General features: G+C 37.4%; 1 protein-coding gene across 2 annotated transcripts in view; it reads left to right on the top strand.

Moving 5' to 3' along the window:
- The window catches only part of LOC120522951 (immunoglobulin superfamily member 2-like), a 47,311-nt gene extending 26,540 nt beyond the window's left edge, over positions 1-20,771 (top strand). Inside the window, exons 5-6 of one of the 2 annotated variants that reach the window (XM_039743750.1) lie at positions 11,231-11,278; positions 20,060-20,771. In XM_039743750.1, coding sequence (XP_039599684.1) covers positions 11,231-11,278; positions 20,060-20,157 — 146 coding nt within the window. In that variant the 3' untranslated portion in view covers positions 20,158-20,771. The remainder of the gene's footprint in view (positions 1-11,230; positions 11,279-20,059) is intronic. The other variant, XM_039743751.1, reaches the window with a different exon arrangement.
- Positions 20,772-21,208: the final 437 nt, after the last annotated feature.

Below are 21,208 nucleotides of genomic sequence, written 5' to 3'. Positions count from 1 at the left end.
GTCCATTTTCTAAACATTCATTTAGCATTACTTCATTGTGAGGTGACAAAGCCTGTCCTATCAGCTTTGGGCTGTCCATGCCCTGAACACAATACAGTTTTATTTCATGTACAGGTAATCCCCAGCTTACAGACATCCATCCGACTTACGACTTACGAACGAGGCCGCAACTGTGACGCATGCGCCTCATTAACTGCCGCTCTGTCATCTTTGGCCTGGGGATGCTGCAAGCAGTGGCTGGAGGGGGGCGATTCCGCTGCTCGCGCAGTGTAGTGTCCCTCGGGCGGCTCCTGGCGGCAAGCGAGCGGTGACCCGTGGTCCATAGTCACCAGGGCCACAGCTATCGCTCGTGTGCAGGACGGAAGCTTAATGGGGCGGTTTGCTGTCCGCCCACTACGCTGCTGCAGCTACTGCTCCTGACTAGATGCAGGCTGGATAGAGTGGTGGGGGGCGTTTCAATGCCTGCCCACTACACACGGCTACCCGGGCGGCTGGTAATGCTGCAAGCAGTGACTCGGTTGTGGCTGAACAGAAGCCATTGAGGGTGAACGGGGCGGCAGGGGTTAGCATAGTAGTGTGCTTCGGGTGGGCTGCCTGTTAAATGGGGGTGGTGGTGGGCGATTCACTACCCGCCTTTGGCCGCACCGTTCTCGTTCTCGGTGGGCGGACGCACGCTGCAGGCAGCATGCTGTAGTGGTGGTGACTGTGTGGTGGGTGGGTGGTGAACCGCCCCTCGCTACCCCCATTTATTCTCAATAGCAAGCCTGCTTGTACTGTTATGTACATAGCAGGAAGTTGTCTCTTGTCAGTACATGAGACGTGTTGACGACGGGTGCCTGCCTGATATGATAGCGTGTACAGTGCTGTGCAGAACTGCTCATCTTAACCTTTTGTCTTCACCCTTCAAGAATGTCTCTGAAACACAAATCTGATACAAGTGCTGGTGATATAGTAAAGAAGAGAAAAGCCAACACCATTGAAAATAAAGTAGAAATAATAAAAAAATGTCAGAGAAAGGTGAAACTCCATCATTCATTGGCAGAGCACTTGGTTACAGTCGGTCAACAATAGCATTTATTAAAATAATGTACCTGTTCCGACTTACATACAAATTCAACTTAAGTACAAACCTACAGTCCCTATCTCGTACGTAACCCGGGGACTGCCTGTATTTACATGTATTTTTCATGTAGTTCATGTAGTTTCATGTATTTATATAACACACATTATGTAGCTCAAAGTGTTTTACAAGATGAAGAAATAAAAAGGAAAATATAAAAATAAGATTAGGCAATACTAAGTAACAAAATAAAAAGTAAGGTCCAATGGTACACACACTCATATAAAAATTAATGTAACATGACAGAAACGCATGTGGAGAACATGCAGGCCACCAGTGATGCAGGAGAGAGCTGAACAAAGGGCTTTGGAGCTCTGAGACGGCAGCCTTAACTGTTGTGTTGCTCTGACATTGGTTCAAATAACTATACAGATTCAAGTAAGAAGTATTGACAGACCTTAGGAGGTGCCTGGAAAGGATTTGATTTCAAAGAAAGGAAATTTCACATTGTGGGAAACCTCAAAAGCACAATAAAATCTGATAGGCAGCTATGGAGTAAAAAGACAGATATATTCTGCCATCATTCATCGAAACTACTTGTTCATAACTGATTGATTTCACTTTTTGTCAGAAGTAATCGTGTTGACTTTGAGATTATGGTAAGTGTAATAACGTTATAAGGCCCAATATGACAGAAATTGGCTTTTTTCAAATCCAATAATAAGCTTAGTATCGGTACACATTCAATGTCACACATCTTACTGATGAATGTCATTCAACCACAAAGCAAGGTGGTGGTAGTGGTTCAGTCATGTTATTGGAATGTTTATGTACAACAAGGGCCAGTGATGTGGGATTTGGTAAAGTTTTATTAATCTTCTAGCAGTAGAGGGATCCATAAGATGCAGCTAATGCCACACTAGAGTAGCTTAAATGCAAAAAGGGTGATGTTCTTAAGAGGATTCATTTGTAGCCAAAGCTCAGTTCATTCAATTCATTCAAGGATATAAAGCAGAGGTTCAATTTTGCAGTTTACAAATAGTTCCTATCTATATAAAAGTAGAGGAACAAATGTACAAAGTTGGTAGAGATTTACAATGAATAGCTTAGATTTTAGAATGTCCATCAAATGATTTTGTATCAAGTGTAGACTTAAGGAAGGTTAATACCTAATCAGTCAATTTCTCTATCGCGTATAAACAATTAAGAGAAACATGTGGAATTATTTTTATGTTGACTAATTCAATGAGTCTTATCGGTTGTTCAAAGCTCAACTTCTCAGACCTCATTAATCCGCTCCCAGTTGCAGGGGCCCCTTAGACAGCACTGGTAGAAGGCAGGAACCAACAATAGATGATTTCCAGTCCATCACAGGACCAACTCACAGAAACTCCTGTAAAATGAATACAGAATTGGCAAGTAACCTCAAAACCTGTGTAGACATCACCTAGCTATTAACTGGGCATGAAATTCAAACCCAGGACACTAGATCCCTGAAACACTAGTGGTACCACCATATCAGCCTGTGAACACACAATGTATCCTGCTACACTGAAGAATCTTAATGTATTTATTTTTCATCTTATTATCATGTTGATCAGTAGCAAACAAAGATTAGATTTAGTAACATTCAACAGTGCAGTGGAATAAAATGTGAAGAAGTCAAAGGCAGTGTAATTATACAATCAATTTAATATAATTAGTTCTTTTTTATTATACATTATATGTAATAATGCTGATTCAGCTGGTAAAGCATGCTGATATAATTAAGCCAAAAGAATAAAGTATATTAAGACACACAGCAGGAACTAATTATATCTACTTTTTCTGCACAGGAGTGAATCAGTTTGCAGAATATACTGTTTGAGCGCAATGATGTGATATTTATTTTAGTTGGAATTTCATCCACATAAGTCAAATTTGACTGTCCTGCTTTCTCTTATTAACCAACTTGTTTTATATTTCATGTAATATCTATTTGGATCAAGAAAGAAACCGATAAGCCATGTTCATAAATATTGAAAGATAAGATATTACAGTATATGGCCAAATAACAATTACGAGTAGTCTTGTGAGGCACAGAGCTGAAAACTGTAAGGAGGGTGGTATTCATAAACCACTGTTACCATTTATAGGACTTTCCATTCCGGCTTAAGACTGTCATCTACAAATACTATCAATTTTGGTAGCCAGAAGTTTGAAGAAAGAGTAAATTCAGTTGAATTTGTGGAATAGTTGTTTGTGTGGAATGTGGCTGTAGGGTTCACACAAGACAGAAGGCTGTAGATATAAAAATAAAACTGATAGGAACATAACATAATGGTGATTTCATGTGTAATTTTATTTCATAAGGTGTAGTAAAGTGCAGGGTAGCAGCTTACTAAGTATCACTGAGCATGGTCACAAAATAAAACGGAAGCTCTCCACTAATCTTTCTCGAGAGAGAATTTCTGTAAGAGTTGACATAAGATTCTGAGTCTTCACCTTACTCTACAGCAAGCCTGCTTTATTGTTTTCCTTTCCAAACTGCAGTGTACATTAGGACTCATAAAAATGATATATGTAGCAAAAATGGTATATGAAGTATCTCAATTGTTTAGTATAGAAGAATATTTTGGACAAAATTAAATGGACAAAAACTCCTCCAGTTCTTGAGACTGTACTGGGAGACACAGCAAACCTTCTTGTAACAGTAAGTATGGATGTGCCATCCTGGAGGAGTTGGACTGCCTATGCATCCTGAATCGGCTGTGGTTACCGCCTCATGCTACCAGTAGTGACAAGGACACTAGCAAAATGTAAAACTAGAGAAGAATATGGCCAGGAAAATTAAGGAGAGAGCAATTGTCTGATTGTCTGTAGCCATCACCTGCAAAACCATTCCCTTTTTGGGGGTTGCCTTGCTGTTGCCTTTCCAGTGCACCTGCTGTCACTTTCATTTGCACCAAAGGAGGTGAAGTTGATTCACAATCGCTTATGCTTCCTAAATGGTCAGATTGATATCCCTGAAGCTTAACTGACTTGGTGTTAGACTGTGATGATTAAGTGTTCCCTTAATTTTTTGATTAGTGTATATAGAATAATTATAAAGTTTGATTTATAAGGCCAGCTGACTAAGGTAGACAGAAAAGTTGTTTTTTTTTAATTTCCAGATAAGCTGGAGAAAAAAATACAAAATCTGCAGGGGTTCCAATGGGAAAAAAGCTCCCAACCACACTAGGCATTCTAAGATAAATGTAATGTATTGTTTTTCAGGCTGTGTCCTAGAGGACTTGATGCAGTGAGTTTCATGGGTAGTTGAGGTATCCACTTTCATTCAAGCCTCACTGGTGTTTGCAATGTGCTTCCATTAGGTTGTACTGGTGCAAAATGCCTCCATAGAAAAATGGAAAAGTAGAGATTATTAATGATTGCAAATCCATGAAGAATATGTTACATCTATACATGTATAGTCTGTTAGGAGCAGAACTAAAATGTGGCCACAAATGAGACAAATTAAAAAGTGGGTCTTTAAGAGATTAAGTGGGCACCGTCGATCCTGGAGGGCCACAGTTTTCATTCTAACCCAACTGCTTAATTAGAAACCAATCCTTGCTAATATCAGACCTTATTTATTGTAGTGGCCTGTCAGTCTGCAATGTTAGGTTTTTAAATTGTAGATTTTTTGCTTTCCAAGGATATTATTCAAATGGTGTGAAGCCTAAAATGGATAATTTTCAGTCTGTTGCGTTTTTCTCTTAAGTGTTTTATTAAACCAAATAGTGTGTGATGAATCTACACAGGTATAAATGGAAACAAGTTCGATGGAGAACTGCTGGCTCCTTTGTTATTTTCATCTTATTGCTAATAAGGAGACATTAAAAACAGTGACTGCAGCTGTTTAAGACTGAAATAAGCGATTAACGATGAAGAACCTTAACAAGTAAGACCACTTAAATGAAGCAGTAAGTGCTTCATTACCAATAATTGAATTCTCATTAAGAAACTGGGTTTGAACAAAAACCTGCAACCACTGCGGCTCTCCAGCTCTCACACTGTCCACCCCAGGCCTGGCATATCTCTATCAATAAAGAATTACAGATTTTTGGTGCATAAGCAAAAGGCCACCTCATGTGATCTTGAAGAGTAGCTCATCACACCACCAGTAAAGGTTAATGCATGTATCTTTGCACATCAATTTTTATATCCAGTCCAAGAGATCACTGACTAGTTGTCCTGTTGGACAGCTTACTGCTAGTAGGCAGAGTCTACCTCTAGTCATTACTCTTCTTCTCAGCAACAGGCCAATACTTAATATGTTGAGAATTTGTATCAGTTTCTCTCTGGTGAGGTCAGCCAAATGATCTTGTTTGGACAACGGAGTTTGTCTAAGGCATGGATATTCTAATGTGGCCAGTCTCAAAGAGCATAGTTGGCCCCCACCTTGTCGTGCCCTGTATTTCTGGGGAAAACCTGTAACTCACTGTAACCCAGAATTGTATTAAAACGGATGAAAGAAGCTCCCAACATCAAATGTGGTTCACACCTCTACAACATAAATATCTTTTAATAATGCAAAGCAGAACATTTTAATTTTAGCATTACTTCTAACAGCTTGTTCCCTCCTTCTCTTTTTCATTCCACACTACCTGCTCTCCCATGCTGGTTTCTGAAAGCTCTATATCTCACACAAGAGCTCCAGCTTCACTTTCACCGTCAGTTTAATTTAAATGTTTTAAAATACTCTAAAATTGCAAACTACTTTCAAATGACTATTTCTGGCTAAGCTGAACAAACTTGGGTATCTGCAGTATTATCCTCTGCAGCATCTGGGCCCCCAGGGATTTGTAGCACTAACGCTTTGTAATCATTTTTTCCATCTGTAAAATATGTGTGCCTGTGGTCACAATACATCTGTTACTGAAGTTATATCTCTCCAATAAAGACAAGAGGCGTGTAATTATACGGGTGTGTAGTGCCTGATAACAGATCTTCAAGACAATACAAACTTTAAATCAAAAGTTATAATCCATAATAAAGTTCAATGATTTTTTAATGAGGTTTTGTGTTTAGAAAAATTTTGTTTAACCAATCATGCATGCAGTATGATGGCCCAGAAAGCTAATAAAGCTGGTGTGTGCACAGTAGTAGGAAAGGCAGCATTAAAATGCGGTGTGTGGAAAATACCAGAAGATTGCAAAGAGTAATCAATCAATCAATCAATCAACATTTATTTATATAGCACATTTTCATACAAAAAAATGTAGCTCAAAGTGCTTTACAAAATGAATAGAAAAATAGAAGACACAATAAAAAATAAACATAAGTCAACATTAATTAACATAGAATAAGTAAGGTCCGATGGCCAGGGTGGACAGAAAAAACAAAAAAAAAACTCCAAAAGCTGTAGAATAAAATCTGTAGGGATTCCAGACCAAGAGACCGCCCAGTCCCCTCTGGGCAATCTACCTAACATAAATCAAACAGTCCTCTTTGTATTTAGGGTTTTCATGGAAGGACCTGATGATGATGGTCACGTAGACTTCTGGCTTTCAGTCCATCAATGTTGGTGCATCATGATGCTTTGAGTAGGTTTTGGTGGCACAGGCCGCCACCACAAAGAAACCGGAAAAAGAAACAGAAGAGAGAGTAGGGGTCAGTATGGATTTTAGAGCCACCATGAATAATTATTATGATGAATTGAACATACAGAGTATCAGTATTAAGTTAAAGTGAAGTTATAAAAGGCCATGTTAAAGTAATGTGTTTTCAGCAGTGTTTTAAAGTGCTCTACTGTATCAGCCTGGCGAATTCCTATTGGCAGGCTATTCCAGATTTTAGGTGCATAACAGCAGAAGGCCGCCTCACCACTTCTTTTAAGTTTAGCTTTTGGAATTATAAGGAGACACTCATTTGAAGATCTAAGGTTACGATTTGGAATATAACGTGTCAGGCATTCCGATATATAAGATGGAGCGAGAACGTAAGGAAGTTTAGTAGTGTCTGTGCACAGAATATACAAGAAACAATGATTTAAAAAGGGACTCTTTTACTTTTTTAACTAGAGCGGCAGCACTGGGACAGTAATGAAATGTGGACGTGACGGTTGTTTACTGCATGCTGTGGTAAAAAATCAACGTTATTCACATAATGCCATGTAATACTGCAGTGCCAATTTTTTATCTAGTAAAGGCTTTTGGGATAACTTTCCTTAAAATATCAATCACCTTTCAAATGCACAGATTCTTATTCTTTTCCTTTACCCTTTTGCTACGTCTGTCTATTCTTACATTTACCAACCTTTATTCATATACAGATTCACAGACACAATGAATTAGCTCTCAGGACAATAGTTAACTACATTATGACTGCATTCAAGTATGACTGTCACTGTAGCTTCTCTACTGAGATTGTTCACTCTCCCTCATCCTAATTGACCTAGCTAAAAAAGGAACTCATTTTCCCAGCCCTTGGTGATAAAATAGAGTAAATGTGCAAGCCTGAAAACAGACTTAATAAGTTTAAATCAAATAATTAGTCCATAAACAAAAGCAAAGACAGATGTCACATTTCATTCTGTACCATCTGAACTACCCTCTAGTTCTAAAAGCAGAATAAGATTATAAGAATATTCAATAAATGTGTTGATTCTATGCAGGAGGTGCTTATATTATTGGTTGCACAAAGTCTGGGCAATAAATCATATCAGGTCATTAACTGGTTTGCTCTCTACCTAGCCAGCTCATCTTCTGACATTTTACTGGCTCTGTCCCAGACCCATTTTTCTAGGCTCCTAAATCCAAAATTGGTCTCTTATGCCCCAGACTTTCTTTCTGAAGGGGAATGACGTCCCAAACTTTCCATGTCTCTGATATCTGGAACTCATAATCAGTCTGAAGCAGAAGACACAGAGTACTTGTGTCACTTTGCATTTAGAAGTGGCACATCAAAAACATATTTGCACTACTTTGGACACTTTTAAAACCATAAAGGGAAACAGCAAGTCTTATCAGTGAAAATATGTATTCCTAAAAACTCTGGGGGAAGCCATATGGTGAAGTGCACCTGCAGTTCTATTCAACACTTCAAAGACACTCTACAGACGATTATCACAAACTGCGAGATGTTACAAATACACATCAACGTCGTGAAATAATAGCAAAAGATCATTAACAAAGCATGTTTCAGAAAAAAACGATTTCTGTGCAGTCCTTAACTCAGTTTGTTTTTTTTAATTCCTGAACATAATTTTAGCCCCCATTATAAATACATTCTCATTGTATTTTGGTACAGAAATCCCTAAAAATAATGAGACACAGAAACACACATACATACAAATAAAAATCAAACTAGACTAATTTTTCCAACCTTAGCAAAACATTTTTCTCCTTAGGAAATATTGACAGTTCCTTCTGTCAACCAGCATCTTCCTGTTATTCTGCATATATTTTCTGCACATACTGATCTCTGCCCATAGTATTTTATGTAAGACACACCTTTTAGTATTCTGCTGCTGTTATTATTTTTTCAGCAAAATGCAGGAAGTCCCGGCCAGCAAAGTTATCGGAACTAGCGAGTGTAAAGGTCAGACTTGAATTACAGTGTGCATTTTCACCCATCCACTTTGCAACACTGAGCCAGTGTTTTCAGAAGCATACAGTTTCCAGATTCCATTTTCGCCTGGGTAATGTGGACAAAAAACAACAACAGAGACTAATGTCTGTCCTTTTAAATGAAAATGTAGTAGTGTGGATGAAGCCTAATGCTTCCCTGTTACTTACAACAATAATGGACAACAAGTTATTAAAAAGATATTGTACTGTGAAACCAAACTCAAGATACATATCACGTTGTCAGACTTGGGTATCATAACTCCCATAAAGGCCAGGTTACCTTTTAAAGTGTCAATGTATGTGGAAATACATAATCGAACAAAAGAACAATGTCTTATGTAACAGTGATAAGAATTTTTATAACAGTGCTGGGAGCTGCATTGTCATTTCCTACTTCTAAGAGTCGTACTAAAAGGAGATTTTTTTCACTTTTTATATTAACAAATGAAAACATAAAAATGTAAAAAGTAATGCCAAACAGCTTTACAACATGCAAATAAATAAAAAATTCATAAAATATTGTAAGATGTATACTCTTTTCACACACTTTTCACAGACTTGAAACATTGCTATGAATGCTATCAGTGCAATCAATTGCTATCAATAAAGAATATTTTCTAGGATTATCAAAAATATTTCTTCTGTCGAATTATGCAAATCATTTTTTATTTTATGCATTTTAAGACACACCTATTTTATCCAATTAAAACTGCCAGATCTTCATCAATGAAATTTACATTCTGTCTGTGGAAGTAGCCGTGTTTTTCTAACTGGCATAAACCGCCACCTACTGGAGAAAACTAGTGTTACTGTATGAAAACATTCTTTAAAAATTATCTTTGTTTCTTTTCTTTACAAATTTCAAGAACATCGTCACATAAAGAGTGAAAGGCTGGCTTAATGAATTATTCACCTATCCATCTATCTGTTATTAGATTTGGATGATACAAACCATGGTCACAGGACAATCCAGGCAGCTAAAGGCGCAAGGCAGAAACCAGACATGGAGAGGCTTTCAGTCTGTCCCAAGACTTAATTTATAATTCATTCTCTGAATCTGTTGCTTCAAATTTCAAATGTACACATGACAAAAAAACAAAAATTGATACATCAGTGTGGAATATCTAAAATGGGCAGTACAGTGGCACATGTCTTTTGTGACCTCCTCATAATATCTTTTTACATGGTTTTGTTTTGTACTAAAGCTTACTGTTTTATGATACTCTTGACAATAGTTTAGTGGTTAGCATGGTCTTAGCTCAGCTCAAAGGACTGAGGGACATCAGTAGAGTTTGCCTCTTTTCCCCTGTGTCTCTGTGGATTTCCATTCTGAATTCCATTTTCCACCTGAAGACAAATGTGTTTGATTCATTCGTGGCTAGAAATCATCTGCAGTGTGAATATTTGGAAGTCTGTGTCTTAGGATGGGCTGCCATCTCACCCAGTATTGATTTATGCCTTGTGTTAGGTTCTGTTAGAACTGCCTACAGCTCTCAGTGACTCAATAAAATGAAAACAGATGGACAAATAAGTAACCTGGTGCTTTTTCAGTTTTTGAAGCTGTTAGATATTGCTTACATTTTGTGAAATATAAAAACATGTTATGTTAAAATGAAAATGCATTATTTAATTTAGAGAGCTTTGTATGAAGGAGTGTGATTTATGCTGTTTACCCAAAGGGATGCCAGTAAATGCTGGAAACAGAAAGATGAATTTTAACTTGGTGAATTAATACCTGTTTTTCATTTGGTAATACCATTAATTGATCAAATAATTTGGCAAAGCTTCAACTTTATTTACCTTACCTTTCTCTCCCTCAGAGTTCCTTGAGTGTCCCAAAGGAAATTTCCCAAGATGGGATGAGTGTAAATAGTTTAAGGAAATGTAGAACTTTTGATGTGCACCTTTGTTATCAGATGAAATGCAGGCAGGTCCTGGAGTTCTGACGAAAGGCACAGCTGGATGTCAGCAATCCATTTAAATCTGCTTTCTTAACAGGACTGGTGGGCCACTAAAGCCTAGCAGAATGGGCAATACCCAATGACCCTGTGTTCGGATTCAGCGGGTTGGAAAATGGATGGATGGATGGTAACATTTTTTTTCCTGTGATCAAATTCTTATGGCCAACTACACCTTGGATCATCTTTAACCGATGTCAAGGCACAATTCTGAAGCTCCTTTCTTGATTATTGCATATGAAGCAGACCGAGTCACTGAAGAAATATTGATCTCTAGCTTTACAAATTCATTGATTGCACAATATCTGAATGTTCTGTTTTCAGCATTAATGTTGACATGGTTTTGGACAAAGTAACATGCACCGTAAACCACAAAAGTTACAAATTTGTAATACACACATTTTAGTGCACAAGAGGTAATCTTCAGCTGCATGCAGAATCAGCCCCACAGAAAACTATATACAGTATACTGCTCATTATACTGTATATACATACAGAATACTGTATATGAAATAAACATAAGAAGCAGTTTTGCTTTTTAGCCTTGATTTTCTTTAATTATTGATTGCAATATAATTTATCCAATAAAATTTGTATTTCTTCTTTATTATGTCCATTAGACCCCATCAGCGTGGCATCTGAAACCAATGAAACAGTTGAGATTCAGAGTAAGTGATGAATATAAAAGCTCCAGAAAGCTTTTTTAAAAAAAAACACCTTTTTTAATATTCATATTTGATTATATGCTTTTCTTTTGAACATGTTTTAAAAAATCAGCTACAGTGGCATGCTAAATATAAATATCAGTTAAGTTCATATGCTAGATGTGTTGTAGATTGCTTTTAATGCTATAATTCATAATAAAAATAATAATAATCCTATTTTATACAATTATATTATTATATTAAATATTAATATATATTAATATATATTATATTAAATATTGGTGCTATGGTGTCTAATTTCTATTTTTACTGTTTACAATGGATGGATTGTCATTTTTATTTCTTGCTATTTATGAATATGCACATTTTAAAAGTTTGGAATAATAAAATTCACCATTAAGTGAACTCAGTTACGCCAGTTTCACGCACAAGCATAGAGCCTCCACCAGCAGTGCTGAGTAGGAACTGACCCTGGATTGAACACCAGACCATCACAGGTCACGCTTACACACACACCCACACTTACTCTCTTTAGGCACATTTTGAATCAACAGTTAACTGATCTTTACATAGCTAGGCAGAAAGCCATACCAAACTACATGCAGAGTGCATTTATTTCACACAGATATTGATCCAGCCAGGAATAAAACCTAATCTCTGAAAACCATGTCATATTTCGAATGACTATACCACTGCACTGCTCTTAATAATTCTGAATGAGACAAATCTTAAATTTGTTCTTTTGAGATGATTTGTTAATTGTTTTCTGGAGTTATTACAACACACAACTCAGATTTTGCTCTCTACATACCTTTGGGTTTATCTTGTGGATTTTGGCCTGATACTGACAAAAATCACCTGTACATTTTCCTGTTTTATTACAATCAACACTTTTTGTAATTTTTACTCATATTATATAGAGTGTAACAACTGCAGCTGCAACATCTGTAGGTAAAAAGTCTAAAAGATGCTGCTACTAGATTATTACAGTCTGATGGTAGTTTGTCTTATGGTGAACTGATTCCATGGTAAATGCTGCCTACCATACAAGAAACATTTTGGGGTTTTTTTTGTACATATTAAGAAGTCTTCAAAGCATAAAGAACCCACTTGATTTGCAATTAACTCTTCCTAGAATGAAATGGTGCTTGGTCAAGAAATAGAACCACACAACCAAATGAAGAAATATTATTTTTGAATTCAGCATGACATTTTAGTAATGACACTGTTTTTTCTGTGTATACCCTTTTAGTACTGATTTTGTTACCATCTTTGTTTTCTATACATGTTGTTGTTGTTGATGGCATTACCATCTCCTTCTGTCTCAGTGTCCATTGCTATGACACTACATCACCTCTGTTTGTGTGTGTGTGTGTGTGTGTGTATATGTGGCATTTAAAATCATGGGGCAGTTTTATTTAAGTGTGTGCTGTGTGTTACAAGCTTGTCTGACCTTTGTTTAAAACAAAGAAAAGGTTACCTAGCTAAAGCAGTTTTCTAAAGCTGTTAAAAATATAAGGGAATATCAAGTTTTGACCCATTACATGTTTAACTATACTGTATTGTGTCATGATCAAGCACTCAAATAAAAGATGCATTTTTCTTAATTATTAATTGCACTTCAGTTCAGTTTCACTTCATTTCTGCCTTCCGTATATTAAAGCAAAATCTCTGCCACTCATCTTTTAACATGGCTGCATATGCAAAACCCATTCATTATGGAAGGATCTAAATGGCTATTGAACCTGGTACCTCAGGGAAATTAGCATTACTAAAATTTGAAAATATTTTCTTCACTGTGTTCTGATGAGAAATTAATAATAATAACAATAAAAATAATAATAATAATAACTTTATTTACAGAATATAGCATGTTATAATACATTTACATGCAACTTAAGGTGCTTTCCACAGATTATTCAACACAAACAAAGATATACATTTACTTGAATTATTATCATTAATTAAAACTAAGATAATTTCTAATAAATATAAGTATACTAAATAGAATATCAATCAGGAATTGTAAAGCAAACTTTAACCAGTAAAGTGCAAAACAAACCTTCACTCTTATCAGAAAAAGGTTTTCTAATTAAAATATTTGTACATTAGGGTTGAGAATAGAACAACCAAATCTAATTAATATATTTAAAAATAAGCATATACAGTATATATCTATATTTTACCTAAGCATATGTACATGACAACCATTGTTTTGTATATAAACTGCTCAAAAAAATTAAAGGAACACTTTGAAAACACATCAGATCTCAATGGGAAAAAGAAATCCTCCTGGATATCTATACTGATATAGACTGGGTAATGTGTTAGGAACGAAAGGATGCCACATCGTTTGATGGAAATGAAAATGATCAACCTACAGAGCCCTGAATTCAAAGACGCCCCAAAAATCAGAGTGAAAAAATTATGTGGCAGGCTAGTCCATTTTGCCAAAATTTAATTGCAGCAACTCAAAATTGTACGCAGCACTTTGTATGGCCCCTGTGTTCTTGTATACATGCCTGACAATATCGGTGCATGCTTCTAATGAGATGACAGATGGTGTTGGGGGGGATCTCCTCCCAGATCTGGACCAGGGCATCACTGAGCTCCTGGACAGTCTGAGGTGCAACCTGGTGGCATTGGATGGACCAAAACATAATGTCCCAGAGGTGTTCTATTGGATTTAGGTCAGGAAAGTGTGGTGGCCAGTCAATGGTATCAATTCCTTCATCCTCCAGGAACTGCCTGCATACTCTCACCACATGAGGCCAGGAATTGTCGTGCACCAGGAGCCACTGTACCAGCATAGGGTCTGACAATGGGTCCAAGGATTTCATCCTGATACCTAATGGCAGCCAAGGTGCCTTTGTCAAGCCTGTAGCGGTCTGTGTGACCCTCCATGGATATGCCTCCCCAGACAATCATTAACCCACCACCAAACTGCTCATGCTGAATGATGTTACAGGCAGCATAATGTTCTCCATGGCTTCTCCAGACCCTTTCACTTCTGTCACGTGCTCAGGGTGAACCTGCTCTCATCTGTAAAAAGCACAGGGCACCAGTGGTGCATCTGCCAATTCTGGTATTCTATGGTGAATGCCAATCGAGCTGCATGGGCAGTGAGCTCATGGCCCATTAGAGGACATGGGACCCTTGGGTCACCCTCATGAAGTCTTTCTGGTTGTTTGGTCAGAGACATTCACACCAGTGGCCTGCTGGAGGTCATTTTGTAGGGCTCTGGCAGTGCTCATCCTGTTCCTCCTTGCCCAAAGGAGCAGATACTGGTCCTGCTGATGGGTTATGGACCTTCTATGGCCCTCTCCAGCTCTCCTAGAGTAACTGCTTGTCTCCTAGAATCTCCTCCATGCCCTTGAGACTGTGCAGGGAGACACAGCAAACCTTCTGGCAATGACACGTATTGATGTGCCATCCTGGAGAAGTTGGACTACCTGTGCAACCTCTGTAGGGTCCAGGTATCGCCTCATGCTACCAGTAGTGACACTGACTGTAGCCAAATGCAAAACTAGTGAAGAAACAGTCAGAAAAGATGAGGAGGGAAAAATGTCAGTGGCCTCCACCTGTTAAACCATTCCTGTTTTGGGGTCATCTCATTGTTGCCCCTCTAGTGCATCTGTTGTTAATTTCATTAACACCACAGCAGCTGAAACTGATTAAGAACCCCCTCTGCTACTTAACTGACCAGATTAATATCCCATAAGTTTCATTGACTTTATGCTATACTCTGATTAAAAAGTGTTCCTTTAATTCTTTTGAGCAGTATATGTTTGTGCTACCTGACTATGAGTCAGTAAGTATGGGGTGTTCTGCTGCTGTGTGCCATCTGTTGCTGTCTTCACATGTACCTGGTCATTATCAAAGATGGACGAGTCAGTTTTAAAGGCGGCCATACATACCCCATTAAAGATGCTACCTCTGTCATTTCTGACAGATGATTAGAGTGGTACACTGAAATATCTATATGACAATGGAAGTAAGGTGAACAAAATGATTTTTGTTTTACCTGCTACTAAACAGTTAGAAAATATACACATGGAGTGACACTTGAGTGTGTTTGAGGGTGTGCCTAACTTTTTTTTTGAAAGCTGAAACGTTTTAAAGTTTTCATCAAAGAAACAGAGTTTCTCATTTCTCATTTATGGATTATTAAAAACAGTTGCAACAATGAAACATTCAGAATAACAGTGATAATAGAATGTAATTACATGTATTATTAAAGTATATAAAATGCATGTTTCTTAATAGAATTTTACAACATCATGCAGTTAAAAACGAAGCCGAAACAGGTTTGTGGTTGCTGAAATAGTTATTAGACACAACTCAAGTGATATATAGTAAATATTGTATTTTTGTAGTTTTGTTGTAGTTCGTATTTCTTTCTCACCCAAAGGCAAATTTACTGCAGTGCAAGCCGTCAACCACATCCACCAATCGCAAAAACTATCAGGACTATATCTCAGATCCCATCCTACTTGAGTTTGGGACAATAGCGGTTACCAATGAGGCACAGTTTAAGTAAAAAGCCAAATTTCTTCCTGTGGACAAATATCTGTCTAAAAAGTTTAAAAGGTTTTATTTACATCCGAAAAATGTGAGTCAATAATACATCAGTTGGATGTACAGTATGGTTCTGTAATTGAAAATAACAACATTTATTTATATAGCACGTTTTGAAGAATGAAGGACGAAAAAAGAAAAAAATATAAAAATTAGGCAATACAAATTAACAAAGAATAACATAAGGTCTGATGACCAGGGAGGACAGAAAAAAAAAAATCTGCAGGGGTTCCAGGGCACGAGACCACCCAGACCCCACTAGGCATTCTACCCAACATAAATGATCTCAGTCAGTCCTCATAGTTTTCAGGCTTCACGTGAAAGAATTAGGCGATGACGGTCATGTGGACATCTGGCCTTTAATTCATCAATGTAGGGACTGCATGGTGCTTTGATCAGGTAGTGCTGGCGCAGATCGCCACCACAGAAAAACAGAAAAAGAACAGAAGAAAAAGTAGGGGTTAATATAGATTGTGAAGCCATGACAAAAAAAAGATAATTAAATGCATATGCATAATATCAGGGTTACACTAAAATGAATCTATGAGAAAGCCATGTTAAAGTAATAGGTTTTTAGCAGTTTTTTAAAGTGCTCCACCGTATTAGCCTGACGAATTTCTATCGGTAAGCTATTCCAGATTTTAGTTGCATAACAGCAGAAGGCCGCCTCACCACTTCTTTTAAGTTTAGCTCTTGGAATTCTAAGCAGACACTCATTTGAAGATCTAAGGTTACAATTTGGAGTGTAAGGTGAAAGGTATTCTGAAATATAGGATGGAGCGAGATTATTTAAGGCTTTGTAAACCATTAGCAGTATTTTAAAGTCAGTTCTAAATGACACAGGTAACCAGTGAAGTGACATCAAAACTGGAGAGATGTGCTTGGATTTTCTTTTCCTAGTTAAGATTATAGCAGCACTTGCAATAGTTGAAATCGATTGATGTCTTGTTGGGTAGTACTGAGAGGAGTTTGTTACAGTAATCTAGTCGACTAAAAACAAAAGTGTGATCTAATTTTTCATCATCTTGCAAAGTTATAAGGGGTCTAGTAATCTGATTAATATGTGATTTCAAATTTAGGTCAGAGTCAATAATTACCCCTAAATTCTTTACTTCTGTCTTAACTTTTAGGCCTCATGGATCAAGTTTATTTCTAATACCCTCATTATATCCATTGTTGCCAATCACTAAGATTTCTGATTTCTTCTTATTTAGTTTGAAAAAATTACTACTCATCCCTTCAAACACACAAGTAAGATATTGTGTCAGTGAGACAAGAGAGTCGGGGTCATCAGGCGCTATTGATAAATACAGCTGTTTGTCGTCAGTATAACTGTAGTAGCTCACGTTATGCCTTGAGATAATCTGACTTAATGGAAGCATGTAGATGGATAAAAGCAGCAGACCCAGGATAGATCTTTGAAGTATAACTACCACAACTAACAAAGAATTTTCTACCTATCAAGGAAGACTCAAACCAATTTAAGACATTGCCAGAGACACCCACCCACTAACTAAGGCGATTTATAAGAATACCAGTAACGGAGTAATGCACGATAACGTGCAGTGAAAACACTTGACTTATAGTTTTCATCCTCTTTCTCTGTATGTTTAGCATTCATTTGCTCAGAGGTTGATGCATTTGCTGCTTCCTGAGGAGCTCTTGTTTTCTTCAGGTCAATAGGTCGAATGGTTTGCGAACTACAGGTGATTTAAAATCCTGGACAGACAAACGGACAGCCACGGTAGCGTATTATATAAGAAGATTGTGATCAATGGTATGAAATACGGCGCTCAGATCTAAGAGGATGAGAACAAATAAACGGCCTCTGTCTGCATTTACCCACAAACAGTATAACAAAATGCAATATCCAGGAAGAAACGTTTAAGAACACCCATTGGTGTAGAAAAATAATACTGGAACAAAATTCCCTTTAAATGAAAAATCAAGTTCTAATACATATATATCTTCATTAAATAGAAAGCTAAGGAAATTAAAGTTAAATTCACTTTTTTACAACATCCAAGAAACAACCCAACTTTATCTAGCCTTACAAACAAGCGAACAGAATTAAACATTTCCTGAGTGATTGCCTCCTTTAGCAAGTGAATTCAGGTTGGAGATGCAGGATGAGTGCATGTAACATGCAGAGTAGTATAGCACAAATGTTTAAGTTCAATGTAAGGTACAAATAAATCTTTGATTCTATGATTGTGCCATTTGAATTTAAATTAATGAAGCAACAATTACTGTGCACAGTTAGCATAAAAATGTTGTGAACATGTGGTGATAAGATCAGTTGAGTGTTCAAGTAAAACTCGACTGTCGATTTGTTTATGAATCAAATTTAGTATGCGTTCCCCTGGTGTATGTGTTATAAGTCTGTGAAGTGAGTTTTTAGTGCTCGAATAAAGAAATTTAATTTGATTTCAAAATATGTCATGTAAAAAAAAAATGGATGGGTAACTTAATTTAAAGGAGGCAAGTTACAAACTCAATTGTAATGGAAGTGTAAAAGAGTCTTTGTCTCATCTCTGAACACTACTGGCTCATCTGTTATGTTTGAGTAATTTTATTCTTTCATTTCAGTAGTTCTGCCAATAGAGTCTTATCTCAGCAGTATACAACTTCTCCCCTTAAACTGAGGAGGCTGATTTCAGGGATATTTTGTTGTAAGCAGTAGTTGTCTTTCTTGGCTTGCCTGAGTGATGCTTACTGTGAAGTAGACCAGTTCATTTTAACATTTCGATATATTCCAACATTTTAATGTTTTTTCCATTTTGTATGCAACAATGGCTCTGAATTAATCTTATTTTATTTCAGCTTTTAAAATTCCTTGTTTTTCTTTCATAAACTGTTTTTAAGTCTTCTGGTTGGATTGGAACTATTGACTCTTAAAATGGACATCACAGGGAAGAGCAAAATACGCGCAGTCCTTCCAAATTAGAAATTTCTGTCAAGTAAAAGAAACTAATTAGTCATAATAATTTTCCCGTATATTACACAAGTTGAAGATTGATGGTCCTTTTCTCTTGTGGGAGTGTTTGGTTCAGTTTTTAGGACATTATGCTTAGATATGCCCAAGTTCATGACAGAACACAGTTGCTATAACAGTGTCATCAATTTCCATTATACTTTTCATCATCATCACTGAAATGATGCAGTAATTCCTGCACGTGGTTCCAATTTATTATTTTCCTGAGAAAGTCTCAGCCCTCTTTCTCGAGCCCTCTTGATTTAAAGTATGCATTCGCAGTTCTTCCTGGCAGACTGCTTTCACTCAGACATCCAATCCCACCCAGCCTACTACCACTCAGACATCTCAGCCCACCCAGCCTACTACCACTCAGACATCTCAGCCCACCCAGCCTACTACCACTCAGACATCCAATCCCACCCAGCCTGCTCCCACACATTCATCTCTCAATTTCAAGACTGCTTAAAAAAAAAAAATAAGCAGACTTTTGTAGCAATCTGATGAGGAGTCCCTTAAGATCTGGAGCCCCCCTCCCAAATTATGGGAGCTGTGGTCCAATTTACGAAAATGTTATATTTAATCTTGTGTTTATGAATAAAATAATAAATCAGTTTTAATCCCAGAGTGTGAATATAACTAACATACCATACTGTAGCCCTACATCCTAAAGGCAGCATGTATGAGAAAGATGCTACTTGAAATCTGGTTACTGAATAACTCGCTGTCTTAATAAACATCATACCTGACATACAAATGTCAAAGCTAATTTATACTGTGCATTAGCAATTATATTTAGATGGTCTTTGAGCTGAAGGATTATGGAAGTGAAAAATCTGTATTAGTGTATCACACCACGTATTCATTTTTGAACCTGCCTGATCCAGTTCCAGTTTGCAGGGCCCTGAGCTTATCTTTGCATATCAGGTGCAATGGCTGAAAAGCAGCACTGGACAGGCCACCTGACTATTATTGAGCACACACTGTCTTATACAGGGATGATAAGGGTTTAAAATGAATGTTTTTGGGATGCAAAAAGAAAACGGAAGTACCTGCAGCTAAATTGAAATTAACATATATACAGTAGACTGTGCTGCACTTATCATATATGATAAACTAATGATGTGGATATTTGCTTGTCTGACTCACACTTGCTGAATTCCAGACGAGTGATCATTTGATGCCAATGCTTGTATTTTGTTATTACAGTCGTATCCTTCTTTCTTTTACAGGAATCATTCTACATGCTAGTAGCTTGTGTTCTGGAAGTGAGCCGGCAACAGTCCTTCAGAAAGTGTGCTTCCTAGTCATTCTGCTGCTTTTGATTTAACATGAACACCAAGAAGATTTTTTGAAGTAAATTAAATGCACCAAAACTCTATAGCTAGTGCATCACAACAGGATCATCAAATGATTCAGTGACGAACAAGTGTTATCTGGGCAACAACAAAAAATTAACCAGCTTATTGGAAATGCTAAGAAATGATTTCCATAAAGGAATGCCTACTAATCTCTATTAAATGTATTTAATTTGTAGCATGCAATTTGTGTTTGTATTAGCTACAGCTAATATTGAAAGTTCAGTTCATGCTGTGTTACATGCTGTATGACTTCAAAAGCATTTTAAGGTGCTTCCTTATTTACGTGTCATTTCATTAATCAGCCTAAACAGTGCAGAAATTTTAAACCGACCTTCCTGTTGCAAACATGAGGATACTGTATACTTTTCCTTGAATTCTTTTTCTTCTACTGTGTCATATTGCTGAAGAAATAAGAAAGGCACATCACCACTAATTATTCAACAAGTTTAATGTCTTACTATCAATGAGCCTGGAAAGTCTATGGTCAGCTTCAGCTCTCTTTATATGACCATTTTTGTAAAATTTTTGGCCCCTATCCATCCATCCATTTTCCAACCCGCTGAATCCGAACACAGGGGTCTGCTGGAGCCAATCCCAGCCAACACAGGGCACAAGGCAGGAACCAATCCTGGGCAGGGTGCCAACTCACCGCAGGACACACACAAACGCCAATTTAGAACTGCCAATCCACCTAACCTGCATGTCTTTGGGAGGAAACCCACGCAGACACAGGGAGAACATGCAACCTCCACGCAGGGAGGACCTGGGAAGCGAACCCGGGTCTCCTAACTGCGAGGCAGCAGTGCTACCACTGCACCACCGTGCTGCTTTGGCCCCTAACATTATGGAAAAAAAAGACAATAACATGCGCCATCCACTTTTTAATAGTTGTATAAAGGCTACAAAGCTCCTTAAAGTCAGAGTAACCCTGGAATAGACAACATCCATTTATTTACACCATCATCAAGAAGATCCAACATTCTTCAATCAAGAATTTTATGGTTTGTGACTTTTACTAGT

This window comes from Polypterus senegalus, chromosome 2 (genome assembly GCF_016835505.1).
Source record: "Polypterus senegalus isolate Bchr_013 chromosome 2, ASM1683550v1, whole genome shotgun sequence".
Lineage (NCBI taxonomy): Eukaryota > Metazoa > Chordata > Cladistia > Polypteriformes > Polypteridae > Polypterus > Polypterus senegalus.
The sequence above is the reverse complement of the archived record's forward strand: the minus strand, read 5'-3'. Positions and strand labels throughout refer to the sequence as shown.